Source organism: Pleurodeles waltl, chromosome 9 (genome assembly GCF_031143425.1).
Source record: "Pleurodeles waltl isolate 20211129_DDA chromosome 9, aPleWal1.hap1.20221129, whole genome shotgun sequence".
Lineage (NCBI taxonomy): Eukaryota > Metazoa > Chordata > Amphibia > Caudata > Salamandridae > Pleurodeles > Pleurodeles waltl.
Window position 1 is genome coordinate 154,764,510 of NC_090448.1, and position 16,338 is coordinate 154,780,847.

At 41.7% G+C, this 16,338-nt stretch overlaps 1 protein-coding gene across 4 annotated transcripts in view; it reads right to left on the bottom strand.

Annotated features, from left to right (window-relative positions):
• Positions 1-294: 294 nt before the first annotated feature.
• Positions 295-16,338, bottom strand: part of ARHGEF3 (Rho guanine nucleotide exchange factor 3) — a 786,720-nt gene continuing 770,676 nt past the window's right edge. For all 4 annotated transcript variants that reach the window (XM_069206461.1, XM_069206462.1, XM_069206463.1 and 1 more), the window contains 2 exons: positions 5,369-5,555; positions 295-4,577 (listed from right to left, as the gene is read on the bottom strand). In XM_069206461.1, coding sequence (XP_069062562.1) covers positions 4,228-4,577; positions 5,369-5,555 — 537 coding nt within the window. In that variant the 3' untranslated portion in view covers positions 295-4,227. The remainder of the gene's footprint in view (positions 4,578-5,368; positions 5,556-16,338) is intronic.

Consider the following 16,338-nt stretch of genomic DNA (forward strand, 5'->3'; position numbering starts at 1 on the left):
CTAAAAAATGATTTAAACATTATGGGCCAGATGTACGAAAGGATTTTACCCATTCTGTGTCTATGGGAAAAAGCTTTCGTACATATGGCACTATATACAGTACCTTCACAGAATGTTGTACTGCAAAAAGTGAATCCTTTTCAACTTTTTCTAAGTTAGTCTCTACCCATAGCAACTATGCTGTGTTACTCTTTTGTGATGTTTATAGAGTTGCTTGGTTTTTAGACAAAGAAGCATTTTTAAATGAACAGTCTTCTGTTATACACTGCACAATTATATTAAATGTACACAGGATTGTTTAAAATGATTTATTTGAAATGCTTCCAAATATGTTTAGCACTGTTAGGTTACCACAATACGCATGTCAATCAAAATCAATTCTCCATCCACACACAGTGAACATGGTTCAACCTTCAGAAAATTTAAATTACTAGTTATATCAACAATTTCTAGATTTTCAGTTTTTCATGATGATTTGCCACCTTTTTCTCTTAAAAACTCATAGTTATTTCTTACATTTCTAGACATGGTCTTCGTGTGCCACCTAGCACAGCTGAAAACATATAAAGAAGCAAACGCCAATAAATCACAAATGGTTTGCAGAAGACAAATCACCATTTTCAAAAATTATAAATATGAAAACAAATCTAAATTGTAAAACGAACCATGTTTACAAATTAATCAAAGAATACATCCTATTTTTTGTAATCTTTTATGATCCGTTCACACTGATTCTTTAATGAAAATGACAAATGTACAAGGCAGAATTATGACATTCCATATGAAAAACTGTAAACCACGTTAAATGCAAACTGTTTTTGGCAATATCTGAGCAATTTTATGTGTGCTGTGGTGCACAGCATATTTCAAATATTTACAAATTATTACAACAGATAATTTACCAAGACACCTTCTTATAGTAATCCATGTTGCCAGCATCTAATATGTGAACCAGTTTGCAAGCTGACTAATAATAAGTACTCTAAACTTGTTTTTATTGTTAATGGTAAGAAACCACAGAGGCTATTGTGAGATGCCAGAATTTGGAATATATTTTTGACTGAAATACAATTGATCCTGGCTGGCCTTTATAAGAATATTTAACACAAATTTAAAAAGTCATCCACTGAAAAGAAAAAATCCAGTTCTCTTCACAAATTTCTCAATCACTGATAATATTGATTCCAAGCTATTCTTATGTAGATAATATATTCCTGGGTTTGGAGGCCTATTGTGACATCAGTGACTAGATGGCTACTTAAACTCGAATGTACTGTACATATACATGTGTGAACTGTACAGGTCATGGCATTTGCCATTATATTGTTTTGCCTATGGACATGTATTCCTTAAAAATAAAACAGACTGCATCTCTTAGTGGCATGGCTATGAAACATCCAAACAACACATTTTTATATTTTCAATGATGTTTAATCTCATAAAATAATTTGCTGATCTGCCTCCCAATAGAGGGTAGAGCCGATTATGAACAGATGAAAATCTTTAACTGGCCTTCTGGGCTATCTTTTAAACAAATAGTCCAAGTATTAAAAAATATATGCTTAAGGAAATCCAATTCCCTATTTCTTATTAACTTCAGCTTTCTCTACTACTTCCCATGGGGCACTGTCGGGCATCCTGACAGTTAATGATTTGTCTTAAAAAAGGACTACAAGCATAAAACAGACAACCTGTACAAATCCTTCAGGGATGACATAGTTTCAGTGAACTGGTGCTCGGCAAATAAAGTTATTTTTATAAATGGAGTGCAATATTATAATCTATGTATATTCATCATCTCAGTGCTTATTTTTGGCCCTTTGGTTTCCTATACTACAGTTATGCAGAGTTAAGAAATTGTGAACAAGAAAAGTAAAGCTGTCATGTATATATCTAAAAATCCCCACCTTGCTTCTGATGCCCTTACTTAGGGTCCAAAATTAAGGTTTCATTGTACAATAAAAGTCACTGATCAACTTGGTTGACAGTTATTTGTTGATTTTTATTATATTATTACTACTCATTTAGAATGGCATGTGAAGTGTCATTTTAAAACATCCCAGGGTACAGTTTTGGAGGGTGTTAGTGTTTAAAACAGTCCCGAAAAAGTTTAAGACTAAGTCAATTTTTCCTTGCCAAAGACCCTCATTTGACCTACAGGTTTGATTAATTTTGATTATCCTTAGCTAAACAAGTATTACGCCAGTATCCAATGTGCTGAGGTTCAGCCAAGGTTTCAAAAAGGCTTGCCACATTCAGAAAGCTTTCTTTTTTACATTCCACATATAAAAGATGCTGGTATGTGATTTCCTAGAAAAACACATTAACTGAATATTCGTCTAAACAGTTTATTCAACATTTTCGAGATCAATGGCATTTGCCATTTGGTTAAAACAAATTGTTGGGGTGCCATTTTTTCAAAATTGCATTTTTTATTTATTTTTCTTGTAAACAGGGTTTTCTCTCCAAGATCTGCATAGTTATTTGTTACTTCTTCTCCATTTCTGTCACCCATCCTGTGGCCTTTACATTTCATTAAATTTAACCACGAACTCCCACTTCCATTTACACTGCCTTGTCCCCTTCCATGGTCCTTTTCTTTTGCTCCTCGCGACACGTCCTCTGCATCTTTTCCGGGGTGTGTTGGAGAAATCACACAAACAGATCCCTCCTTCACATATTTTTTCAAATTAATTTATTTCCAATCTTTCCCCTGGACCTCTTCTTTCACTTTTTTTGTTGGACAACTTTCTTTGCTCTCAGGCCTTCTGGTAACTCTTCCCTACTCTGCCAAATTTACCTTGGCTTTCTTACCTCTTTTTTCCACTTTAACACTGAAACAATATTTTTAACCTCTAATTACAGAGTCCACATTTAATTTTTCATTTAAAGCAGTTCATTCTTTTTAGTAAATGTATATCTTTTTAGCACTCCTTGGATTATTTTATATTATTTTCAACCAAACTATAAATCTACTGTTGTGTTTTTCCACTACACAGGTTTTTTAACTATGTGGGTTGTCAAAACTGTTTCCAATATTTTTCTTTTCGAATGATTTACCTACCTGATTGAAAGATTTTGTTTGACTTCTCACCGGATGGCAGATTGCACATCAAGTCTGTTATTAGCAATACCTGATCCAGTTCCATTCAGGGGTGCTTTTAGTAGGTGTTCCTTTATTTAGAACTGTCTTAAAATGAGGAACAAATGACACTTTAGAATTCACATATGAGTCATTAGTACTATGTAACAAACCTGGCCTAAATACCTCAATATTTTGGGATAGACAATTTGGAACAAGCATGACAAAAAATTGAGTCCTTGGATGTATAACATTACTACACTTATAGAAAGCTGATTGTCAGACAAATAAAACTGAGTTGACATTCTGGAGCATAATCAGTGGTTTTGGAAGTGTCTTTGCTTCATTTCTTTGCACCTTTAAATGCATGCAAGATCAATTACTGGGTCATGACCACAGCTGTCCTGTTTTAACATTAATTTTGTACTATGCTGCAAGGTGCACCAAACAGTGGCCTCACTCAAGCCGTCTCTTCTATTGTTAGTGCCCTATGCTGTAATCTGTAACACTGAAAATAACCAACGTTGGAGTGTTTAGATTACGGGATTATACAGCGTTCTTCAATGAATGTTTGGAATACAATGACACTCCAACCAAGTTGTTGATCTGCTATTAACCAGCTGTGCTTTCTTCTTTTCTTTTGTCACCGTTTTATCTAACACAGTCTTTTTCAAATACTCCCAGTTTTAGAAGATGAAAAACAAGGGGTTTATGTTTTAAGCATATATTTACTTTTAATGCTCAGGATACTCCAATTAATTTAAAACACCAATATGTGTCTGCTAGAGGGAGCAACAAGCAGTACAATGAACCGATAAAGTCCTCACATCATACACACACGGTTATAAATGGTCCTTAAAGATTTGTTTTCTCCAGCAGAACTAGGAAAATGACAGGTCATGTGCTATCATCCATGAAGACGCTTACAGAGTCTATCAGAGGAAAGCAACGGCAGCAAGATCCAGCTTACACAGACATGAACTGCGTTTACAGTACTAGAATATATGGTACAAAAACAAAAAGAACTGGGCCGACACCACCACGAAAATGTTCAAAAAGTGCTTCTTCACACCGCTCCATTTATGGAATGCAAATACTGTACAGGTAAGACACAGGGTTACGTCCGCACGTTGCACGTACTTCTCTCAAACGTTACTTTCAATCTGTTCTTCAGTTTCACAACAGTTCGTTTCCTCCATTTGCTCGCAGTCCACACTGATTTCGCTGATATCCATGCTACAGTCCGACATACTGTCTGAATGGTCCATTTGCTCTGACTTTGTTCCAAGCTGTGATTCACTACTAGTGTGTGATGCTATCAATAAACTCACTTCAGAGTCAAGAACAGTGTCTTCACCTGCTGAACACACAGCTGCTTCTTTGGCTTGTCGGATACAGTTGAGCCACTGCTGCTTGTTGAAGGTGTCGTTGGCTTGAAGGGAGTGGGACTGGCTTTGAGATCCACTTTTGAAGCTTACTCTAAAGAAGTTTTTAACTGGAGAAGAAAAAAACACAAATTGTCAATTCCATCTATGCACACACATGCACACACACACAAAACATTCTGATAACTATAAAGTGCTACAGTATAGGCTTCAAACCAAACAGAGTGGTGTACCTACATACATAAATTTCCAGTCCTCTTGTTCTCTTTATTAAAGTGTTAATATAAAGTAGCATTTATACTGGAACAGGCAGTAACATTCTACTGACAGCACTTCAGAAAACCTGTGAGAAAATGTCCCTATATCCCAATTTGGACAGTCAGTCTCTGGACTTAATATACAAAAACATGAAATAGCATTGAGATCACAAAGGAGAACATCCAGGCATGACCCAAGCCATCAGGCAATCAATGTAACAGTCTACTGCAGCGGCCATTCAGGGGCATCAGCAGAACAAGCTCTATTACATGCTACGGAGGCCATTACAACTTTGGCAGATGGAAAAACCCAAAGTCCTGGTGGGCAGGTTGCCGCCAGTGTGGACGGCCTTCCCGTGAGCCACATTGAGTTTCCCACTAGGTCAGCGGGAAACACCCGACAACATTGTCTCCAACTCATAAGAGAGCCAGCGGCAATACTGTTGTGTGTAGGGTGCACCAGCACCTGTCGCGATGTTCACTGTCTGCTCGCAACGGGACTGGCCAGGGGAGCCCCTGCACTGCCCATGCCAAGAGCAATCAGCTGGACTGCTGGTCAGTTGGAGTGGCTGAATCAGGTGTTATAGACAAATGTAACTTATAACACTGTATAGAATAATAATAAAGAAAGGAAAATGCCATACTTCTCTCATTGTTGCTAAAGGCACCACGTATGGATCCGCCCACTCTCACTTCTCCATCCTGCAAGTCTTCCAACATGAGGTCCTTCACTGGAATGGGCTGCCGATATAGCTGGTAGTACAGCTGTTCATTTTGGGTCAACATTCTTGTAATAACCAGCACTTCTTGGAACAGGAAGACATGTAGTTTCTGTAAAATATAAAACATATTGAGGGGCCATGACTCTTAAGAAGCAAAGACTCAAGAGGGCCATGATTATCTTAAATAATTGTATATTTCAATTGAAAATGCAAAGGTGGGTTATAGTTACCAAGAAGTCAAATTTCTGTTAAAAACAACAATGAAATGCCCCTAAAAATCTACAGTTCAACTGATATTATTACATAAAAGAATCACCATATGTGACGTTACAAATGGCAGCATCACTTATTTAATTGATAACATCACATAATACAAAGTTCTTTGTCTGCTTTGTACTTAACCATAATGCACCTTTAACAACATATTTTCAGTGAATTTCTGGGAGTTTAGTAATGATATACTTTGGCCCTTGCCAAAGCACTGAACCCTGGCACATGGCTTTTGGACAAAAGCTTTGTGCTGTAGGTGCATGTGCTGGTGCAGGAGATGGCTTAAGGCATGCCCTGCACTCAGAACTCACAGTACAATGTTGAAAGTAATTTTTTGTGGACATAAGTGCTGGACATAGCAAATGGTCCCAGTGTTCATCCCAACTAAAGAAATTGTGCAAGTCATTCAGCAAATTCTGGGTGCTAGTCCTTTTGCCAAGACGTGCACCAATTCCCATGTCCACAAAATATACTATGCTCACTGCATATGACAATCGTCATGAGCGTTGAGCGCCAAGCACAGGGTAGTGACATTTCTTAAATGTTTAATATCTGGTATTACTACAGCCTTCTTCTGGCTACACAGGGATCCCTTATAACAGTCGGCGATCCTGTGATCAGCAACAAAACAGCACTGAGGCCCTCATTACAAGTGTGGCAGTCTCAAGACTGCCACACTCACGATGGCAGTCCGACCGCCGTAGACAGGGCGGTCCGACCGCCCTATTATGACCATGGTAGATAGGCCACGGTCTCACTGCCTGCACCGCCAGGTTGCCGCCTGTTGACAGCCTGGCGGTCTCGGCGGTCGCAGTGCTGCCCTGGGGATTATGAGTCCCCTTTCCGACATCCTTTGCATGGCGGTTTAACAGCCACGCAAAGGCTGACGGAAAGGGGAACGGGGGGGCCCCATGGGGGCCCATGCACTTGGCTTGGGCAGTGCAGGGGCTCCCATGGACACCCCTGTCGCGCCTCTTACTGCCCAAATTACAGGCAGTGAAATGTGCAACAGGTGCTGTTGCACCCGATATACCACAACGTTGCCGCCAGCTCGACTACGAGCCAGCGTCAATGTTGTGGTGAGTTTTCAGCTAGGCCAGCGAGCGAAAATGCTGTTTTTGCCCACTGGGCCAGCAGAAAACTCCTAATAGGGCGGGCAGCATACCGCCAGCAATGATGGTATGCTGGCTGCAGTGGCTTCGGCGGTCTTTTAAAAGACCCCTGAAGTCATAATGTGGGCTTCAGTAATCATCAAAGCTGCAGTACCTCAGCCTATCACTAGAGGTCACTTTAGCAGAAATGGCTTACTTTGCAGATTCACCAAATACGCCTGCTATTTTAAGAAAAATGATTGGTGCGGTAACTCTAGGGTGCCTGTGCCCAGGCTTTTGACTTCACTTGCACAACCTTTAACAAAGTGCAGTACCTCATGTTCTCACATTCCTGAGGGATCCCTAGTAGTAGCCTCTGTTAATGCTGTCAGGAGCAAAGGGGTGTTGTAACACCATATTTCACAAAAGGTCACAGCTGAGTCATTATCAAGGCTGCAGTACCTTTGTCTATCAATCAATCAATCAATCAGGGATTAGTAAAGCGCACTACTCACCTGTGAGGGTCTCAAGGCGCTGAGGAGGGGAAGGAGGCAGAGGTGGGGGGATGTGCTGCTACTGCTCAAACAGCCAGGTCTTGAGAAGTTTCCTGAAGGTAAGGAGGTATTTGGTCTGGCGCAGGTGGATGGGAAGAGTGTTTCACGTTTTGGCGGCGAGGTACGAGAATGATCTACCGCCGGTTGCAGTTCTGAAGATGCGTGGGATGGTTGCGAGGGCGAGGCCGGCAGAGCGGAGATGCCAGGTCGTGGAGTAGGAGAGTCGTCTGTTGAGGTATTCTGGTCCGGTGTTGTGCTGTGCTTTGTGAGCGTTGGTGAGGCGCTTGAAGGTGATTCCCTTGTTGACTGGGAGCCAGTGCAGGTTTTTCAGGTGGTCTGTGATGTGACAGTGGCGGGGGATGTCCAGGCTGAGGCGTGCGGAGGCGTTCTGGATGCGTTGCAGCCTCTTCAAAAGTTTGGCCATGGTTCCTGCGTAGAGGGCATTGCTGTAGTCCAGTTTGCTGCTTACGATGGCTTGGGTGACTGTTCTTCTGGTTTCGGTGGGTATCCGTTTGTAGATCTTTCGGAGCATGTGGAGGGTGTTGAAGCAGGAGGAGGAGATTGCGTTGACTTGCTGGGTCATGGATAGTGAGGGGTCCAAGGTGAATCCGAGGTTGCGTGCGTGGTCGGTGGGAGTCGGAGCGGTTCCGAGAGTGGCAGGCCACCAGGAGTCATCCCATGCGGAGGGGGTGGAGCCGAAGATGAGGACTTCCATCTTGTCGGAATTGACTTGAAGCAACCTTTGTAGTTCCATGGGGAACGCCTGCATGTAGGGTGCGACTGCAGATCTCTTTTGTTCTTTGCAGTTTTTATTTGCTTTGTACAATGCTTTTCCCTGCGTGCCTACTGTTAGTGCTCCCTTTTTTATCCGTCTTGCCCATGAAGGAAACTAGGTCCCTCATAACATTGTTTTTGGTGCATTTTGAGTCTTTTTTCATGCTCTATTAGGCAGCCTGCATTTGAACAGTGTCCTTGCCCCCATATGGTGGAAGACTGAACCCATACAGTTACAAGCCCCGACCACACCATGCAGTATATACAACAGTGCCACAGATAGTAAAAAATATAAATGGCTATGCAGTAATGAACACTAATTATCCAATACAGTAATGCATATCGATGTCCCCAAGCATGGATGAAAATGTGTGGCCCTATGCAGCGCACCAATGTACCAAGGTAGTACTCAACATCAACGACCCTGTCTTTATTGAAATCTACACAGCCTTGGAATATTCAGCATCAGTGGCCACTGGCTGTAGTGTATATCAGTAGCTTTTTACAATATTGTAAATCATTGACCCAAGGCATTAATGGACATCAATAGTTGATGGCAGTAGTGAACATCAATAGTCCATGGCAATATCGAACATCAATTGTTGGAGGCGATTTTAAACAACAATGGCTACAGGCAGTACTCACAGCAATAACCTTTGGCAGTTTGCAACACCAATGGCCCAAGTTAGTAGGAACATTTTTAAGCCTGGGAAGCTTTGAACATCAATGGACACTGCTGGTTTTGAACATCTCCATACATGAACAGCTGTCTGCTCCTACCTGTGTCTTATGCAAGCATGAAACTGCCAAAAAGGAGGATAGCGCAGAGAGCTGATAGGTGCCATAAATCCTGATGCCATCTATAGCCTTGCATACTCCCAATCTTTGATTGCCATTCCTGCATGTGATACATGGAAGGTACAGAGTATCCCAGTGGCATTGGAAGACTAGGGTTCATCAGTGTGACTGTACATTTTGCTTTGTTATAGGAGTAGTGGTACTTTTTTTTAGTTTTGTTTGCAAAGCAAATGCTCACATGGAAAATTATCTGTCATTTCTGTTTTAATAGGACATTACTCCCCCAATCCTGTGCTCTGTTCTCTAGTTAGCGCAGAGCAGTGGATGTGCTCTCCTAGACCCCACATAACTCCAGTTATTTTGATTTAGTGTATTATTATGATTATGATGATGTCTGACAATTTTTTGTAACCCAAACCACAAGGACCTATCTGAGTAAAGATCTGTCTTTGTTGCAAGTGTGCTGAAAATGCAGTCAGCATCAGACAGCAAGCATTCCTTTGTGTCTTAAAATGGAAAATGCTTCATTTTTATCTCCCCACCCCTTTTATTTTGTAGTTTAATGAATTTGTGCAAAACATGACCTACCAATACTAAGCTGAACATACTGTTGTTTCCCAAAGACGACTCTGTAATACCTATTATATGTGTGTGTGTGTGTGTGTGTGGGTGTGTGTGTGTCTGTCTGTGTATATGTATGTAGCCAACCCCATGCTGTGGGTGTGTGAGTAGCTGTGTTTGTGTAGTGAGTGGGTGTCTGAGTGTGTGTGTGAGTGGCCACGTGGGTCTGTGAGTAGGTGTCTGAGTAGTTTTGTGGGTGTGTGAGTGGGTGTGTGACTGGGTGTAGCAGTGGTTTTGTAAGTCTGTGAGTGGGTGTGTGAGTGTGTAAATGGGTATGGGAGTGAGTGGGTCTGTGAGTGGGTGTATTTTTTTTTTAATTGGGCTCTGGATCAACTTATCCATCCAGGATTCACATGGGGGGGTGTACTGAAAGCCATGGAGGATCCGTGAAATCTCGGCCACCCCCCCAAAAATATGTTTTTAGACAATGTCCTACCCAAGAGGAGTCCCTCACAGACACCTCTGTCAGTGTCTTAGGGGCAGGGTACCTCTACCCTGACCCGTTCTATCACTTTTAAGCTTTTATTTAACCCCCTCATACTTCCGAAGGTGACCGGTTCCCCACACAGAAAATGGTAGCCACAAGTTTTCAGTCAGTTTGCGTCTAGACAATTGAGGCATTGCTGTTGGTGCTGCATAGCTCCAGTGATCTGCCGCGGTGGATCCAGGTCTCTAGATGTACATAATTTTTTTTCATTTAATAACTTCAAAACTACTGAACAGATTTACATCACATTACAACTTTCTCGACCATGATCTAGCTTTCTGCCAAATTTGGTGTGCTTCCTGTCAGCGGGCTGGTGTCGAAGTGAATGGCAAATTAGCTTTGAACATTTTGTGGCAATTCAAAGTTATTAGTAAAACAAAAAATGCTTTACCTTTGGAAACCACGTGCTAACTACAACTAACTTATGGCGACCACCAGTACTTAATATTAGCCTCAGTGGGGACGTAGAGCAGACAACCTTGTATCTAGCTGAAAACATTTCAGCAAATGCAATTAAACAGTGCTCTTTAACAGTAACACTAACGAGTGCATCGTGGGTGACGATTACTAGAATTCTGAAATATAACTCTATCTTCAATCAATTAGCTATTTTCTTACAATATTATCAACAGCATGTCTCCTTTTTATATTTTTATTAAATCTGTCAATGTCAATATCTGAAAAACATTTGTTGAGCAAAAAGTGACAATATCGAAACGTTTGTCATCTGCCAAGAAGTAAGTATACTCAGGTACGTGTGCACTTAAAATGGGTAAAAGAGTTCATTAAAATAATGAACTGAAACAATGGTGACCCTTGAAGTGGGCGCAATGATTTGCTCTTTTGTGACGAGTATTCAAAATCTACCCCCCCCCATCCCCCGCCCCCGAAGGTTTGTTAGCTGCTTCAAAGCAACAGGATTATATTTTCGATTTAACATGCTGCAAGCAGAGCAAAGTGCAACATTCACAGCGACACAAGATCAAAGTCTTGTCCTTCCAGAGGAGTTTTGTGTTAACCCTCGGTTCTTTAAAGGTCACGGCGGAGGAGGCTGCTGACTTATGTTTGTAATGTGGCCGAGGGAACCGCCTAAAAGAAATGACGGTCTGTTCTAAAGCTGCAACATTAAAACACGTCTGAAATGACAGACCCCTCGTGACACCCACATCACTCTTCCACATGCCCCCAACTAAACAGACAGAATCCATCTGTGCCACAAGCAGTCACTATGAGACTTGGAAAAAAGGATGTCTTCCCTCTTCTGCCTACAAGGCACAAATATCAATCCACATCACTAATGTTCACTTTATTTAGTGTTGGAATATTTTACTCGAAACTGGTTAATTTTACACACTGAAACCCCAATAAACTAAGAATCATAGGTTGAAAGAAAGCAGTACTCTGCCGTTCAGCCATTGTGTTAGAGTAAATAAACAGAATATGTTTAATGGCAGAAGAGACACCATGATTTCCACTGAAACGCGATAAGCCGCGTCTTGGCAAAAAAAAAAAAGCATTGGCAAACCGAATAGGTCTTACTTTTTAGATCCATTAGTTTGCAGTTACTATGAAGCATCAGCTAATTAAACAAATAAAATAAAAGAGAGAAGACGTATATATATGTGTGTATGAATCATAACACTATTGTCACTACTGAAACAGTGATGTTCAAGGCTCGGTCAGTAGGTGTGTACATCTGCACTGAAAGACAGATAGCTTGTGAAACTGGTATATTGACTTTTTATTTTGGCCCATAAATCACAAAAATCTAGTGTGTGCCCAGAGGCTTAGACTGGTCCCTGGTAATGTGAATTTTAGAATATCTTCTGTTACTTGAAAGGACGCACCAGGAGAGCACAGGAGTGTCCTCATACCACCTGTCTTGGGTGATCACGAAGTGCTGGTGTTATAACCAGGCCTTTTTCTCTGTGTTTTACAGATCTACTGACTACTTCTGTGTGCTGAGTGAGTCTGAGTACTGGGACCAGTGCGGTCCATTTTGGATGACCTTGGTTAGCATGGCTCAGGATGAAGTAGGACATCTTCCTCCTACAGTGGAAGCCTACTGCCTGCATTCCCGTTGTGTGGAGATCCAAAACCTGAAGTGAGGGTGTCCCATAGAAATTCCATGAGGACCTTGTTTGAAAGATTAGTTCTTACTGATAACTGTAGATAGTAGGGGCGAGAAGTGGGACTGTAGATTTTTTTGTTCAAGGTGGAAGTTTTTAGGCAGTGCTTGCCTGTCTCTTATTACTGCTTCAGGAAGGGTAATGGCTGACAGATGCTGAGATCTCACACTTTAGTATGGACTTGTTTTGGATGCTCCCCCTTGAAGGTAGTATGACTGCTACCTGCAGTGAAACCCAGCAACTTGCACAAAGGTTGTGTCTAAAGAGCAGTCACAAAATTACATCAGACAGGAACCAACCCAAAACAGGTTCTAAAACCCTCTATAAGTGTTCTGCCCATGATCCACCCAGAGAAAGTTCTGTATGATCCAGCTTTTTTATTTACTACATGCATTGTCCTTTTTTCGTAAAAGAGGAAACTTCTACAAACACAAACCACTGCAAGGAGGAAATATAAAACCAAGGTGTCGTACAGTTTCTCCCTTCTGGATCATACTGAACCTGGGGAATGGTGATTCTGAACAAAACATCTATGTAGGCACTACCTCTTCTCAGACAAATGATAGAGAAGGAACTTATCAATGACTGTGGACTCAAAATGAATAATGATGAATACAAAATTGTCATAATAAGTTGCTATATTATTTGTATTAATGTTAATCTATGCTTCAGGTTTGCCACAATATGACAATGTTTTGTTATAGTTCTTTTAATTACGCTACTCTTTGGTGCTCTGTTTGGTCTACCTGGGGCCATAAAAGAATAAACCAAATAAATTTAGTACAGAAATGAAATCTGATTTCCAGTGATAAATTATAATATTATTGTCGAAGATACAACTATAACAAGCCATGTTCTGCAACAGGAACAGTGACAGTTGCCTATGCAATCCCTTTAATTTGGGTTCCCAATATTCACCGGAATTGTGAGTTACTCCACGAAAGTAAAGACCTAGTGAACTACACCTGTATCTATGACTGTCTTACAGTAAAATATCTATAGGCAGAATAACCATTCTTAGGCCAGGACGATGGTACTACAGAGGATGGGTTGTATTACATTTTACTGTGATAATAAAGTGCTTTTTTTTTTAGTAACAAACACTAGCCTGGACAATGGATTTACTGGGTCTGTTGTTTGACTCAAGTTCTGAGCTCTGGCCTCCTTTAGTACCTCCATGAGAAGCCTTCGACTGCTCGCCCTCCCTAATGTAACAGCGAAGTGCAGAAAGTGAACCTGGTCCAGTGTACAGAGCCACAGTAAGGTGCCAAGATCACTCAGGGCAAACATCCTCAACCACTATGATTGGTACACAGTAGCCCCTGTCTGCCCATTAACCTCTTGAACAGGGTCTGACAGCGGCCCAGTCTTATAACATATGCATCATTACCCATCGTGGTGGCGGTCGGACCGTTGCCAAAGCAGTAGTCTGGCCTCCACATAATGACCCTGGCGGAGCTGCCGCCAGTTGACAGGCTGGCAGTGCCAGCAGTCTTAATCCATCAGGGCAGCGCTGCAATTACGACTCCCCTCTCTTCCGGCTTTTGCATGGCAGTCCCACCGCCATGCAAAGGCTGGCGGAGACGGGGTGCCGGGGGCCCTGCACTGCCCATGCACTTGACATGGGCAGTGCAGGGACCCCCCATGGACAGCCCTGTTGTGCTTTTCACTGCACGCAACACTATTATTATCAACAGTAAGTATTCATATTACATCACTTGTAAAAGTGAATGGAAGATTTTCCCTTTATCTTCAGACCTGGCAAACATTTGCAGCAGTTCTTCCAAACAGTACAAGGACTGGGAATTTAATTTTAGAACACTTCATTATTAACAGTTCTTCCTCCACACCTCAATTATACCTTTGTCATACCTTGTTCAAATACAATTGAAAGTGAACATTCTCTTGCAAACTATCTGATATAGAAGATTCTTCCCTAAATACTCCTCTCTGGGTGTCGATGGTTCATAGATAAACTTCTTGTATAAAAAATCTAGTCCTCATATAACATGATCAATATATTATGAGATTCATCATTATTAGGAGGCTGGAATGCCAAATGGACCATAAAGATGCCATTCGAACCATCCTAATCTTCATGAGGGACACAACACACATTCCCTTCCAATGGGAGTCAAAGATATTCAGATTCGCTGCTCTCCTTTTCAGCACTTCCCAGGCTCAAGCAACCAAACATTTCATGTCTTTCGACAGAGCTCAGGAAATTCACATTACAGGGTACCAGAGTAAAATGTTGGTGCATTACTAAGGATTCTGGGGTTTTATTCTACTTATTCAATCAAGTTCACAGAGCTTTAGGCCTCCTTCAGAGTGTAGTCTTTGTAATTAATTTTCAGAAGTCAGCCAGTCCCACAACCATCCAGAGAATAATGGTTTTCCCAGTAGATTAAATGCAGAGGCTCGGGTGGAACTGGGTACGTGGTGAAATGCCTAGAAGCATGGAACAGTCAGACTATATCGTTTTATAACCAGGTCTAATCAGAAAATCCAAGGTAGACAAATCAGGATCAGCACTCAATGTGGCACCCTCTCAACTTGTGGCACAGTCTAAGTAAGAGTCCAAAGTGCATGTCAACTGCTTGCAGGCTCGTGTGGAACTTTACAAAAATCAGGGGGTTCCGTGCTGTCGTTCTGCACATAAATAAATAAATAGCTATAAGATCCATCAACCATTTAATGGCAACATTAGTGGGACACCTAGCAAAACTAGCCAACGGTTTCTTAGAATTCTGCCTACAACAAAGAAGATCAATCAATATAGGCAGTGCCACAGTACATTGGCAGGTTACCACTCAAGACACTTCATGGATTTCATAGACTTCAGTAACTGGTAACTTCATGTATCTGTGTTCCAAGAACTGCACAATCACTGGAATTAATTTTCAATCAATTGTTTGCCTTCGTAATGAAAAATAAAATTACAAGTTTTTTCAGCTGAATATTACACGAGGCGTTTCCTCTCTTCATCGTCATCGTGATATGTAGGTGCTAGCCACATGCTTAAAGATGGGAAATGTTAAGGGTTCTCAGAAATCCATTCTAGCAATCTCAGGTTCCCAATACTGCAGGAAAGCTCTGTGGACTGTTTATCGCTGCTACATTTGTTTACCTAACTTTTTATGAATCCAAAATGTCAATCACAGTCTAATTCTCTCAGAAACATAGGAACTCCACGCTTGGAATATTTTGGGCTGTCCTAGTCCAACCAGAGCTTTAAGCAGACACAAAGCCCTATACTAAACGATCATGGGCTCTAGCTACCACCTGTATACCTGGAGATCTAGCCACCCCAGGAAGCAGTAGCCCTGTAAAACCCCTAAGCCCAGCAAATTCCCTTGCCCTATTGGCCTTACTATTGGGCCTTCCCACCGTTCCCAGGCCAGGCCTACCCATCCTACCCTTCATTCCACATCATTCTTGTGGGGGTAGGGGAGGCTTTCCTACCACCACCGCTATCTGTTACTCAAATGATGGGCAGATTCTCGGTCCGGAGGCCTGCAGGTTCATACATCGGAGTAGGCATGCTCGTTCTCACAACTATACATTGGGGGTGTCATACTGTTAGTCACTGTTGTGATTAGGGAGCAATACTTTACATGCAGCCGAAATTGTAGGCTCCATGATGCAGGTGTGTGATTTTTTGAGGTCCAGTGATGTTTAGTGTAAGTAATTGTGTTAGGGACACTTAATATATATGGGCTGGTGGGGGTGCTGGGTGCCTTACAGCATTAGTTGGATAAGGATTTAAACTAAAGCACAATGGTAGTTTAGTGTTGTGTATATGTTTTTGGTAGGATTGCTTGGGCAGCTGCTCTTTTCAGAGTAGCTGATCTGCCTATAATATAACAACATAGTTTCTACTTAACTCACTCTGCCTCATGCTTCAGAACTAGATTGGAGGGAGAAAGGGTCCTCTTTTCAAATATCCCTTCCAGGCTCCTCCCTAGAAGTAACCTTTGTGTAGTGATGCCCCTGAAAGCAAGGTTTCCTCCAGACTGCAGCACCCACAACAGATGCACAAAGAGGTGTGAGGTTTCAGCATTGCAAGTGTAATCAAGAAAGGCAAAAGGATGGGCTTCACCTAAAGGGCCCCCTTCAACCTGCACAACAGAATCTGCAGTCACGCCCCTAACCTCTATCATCTACC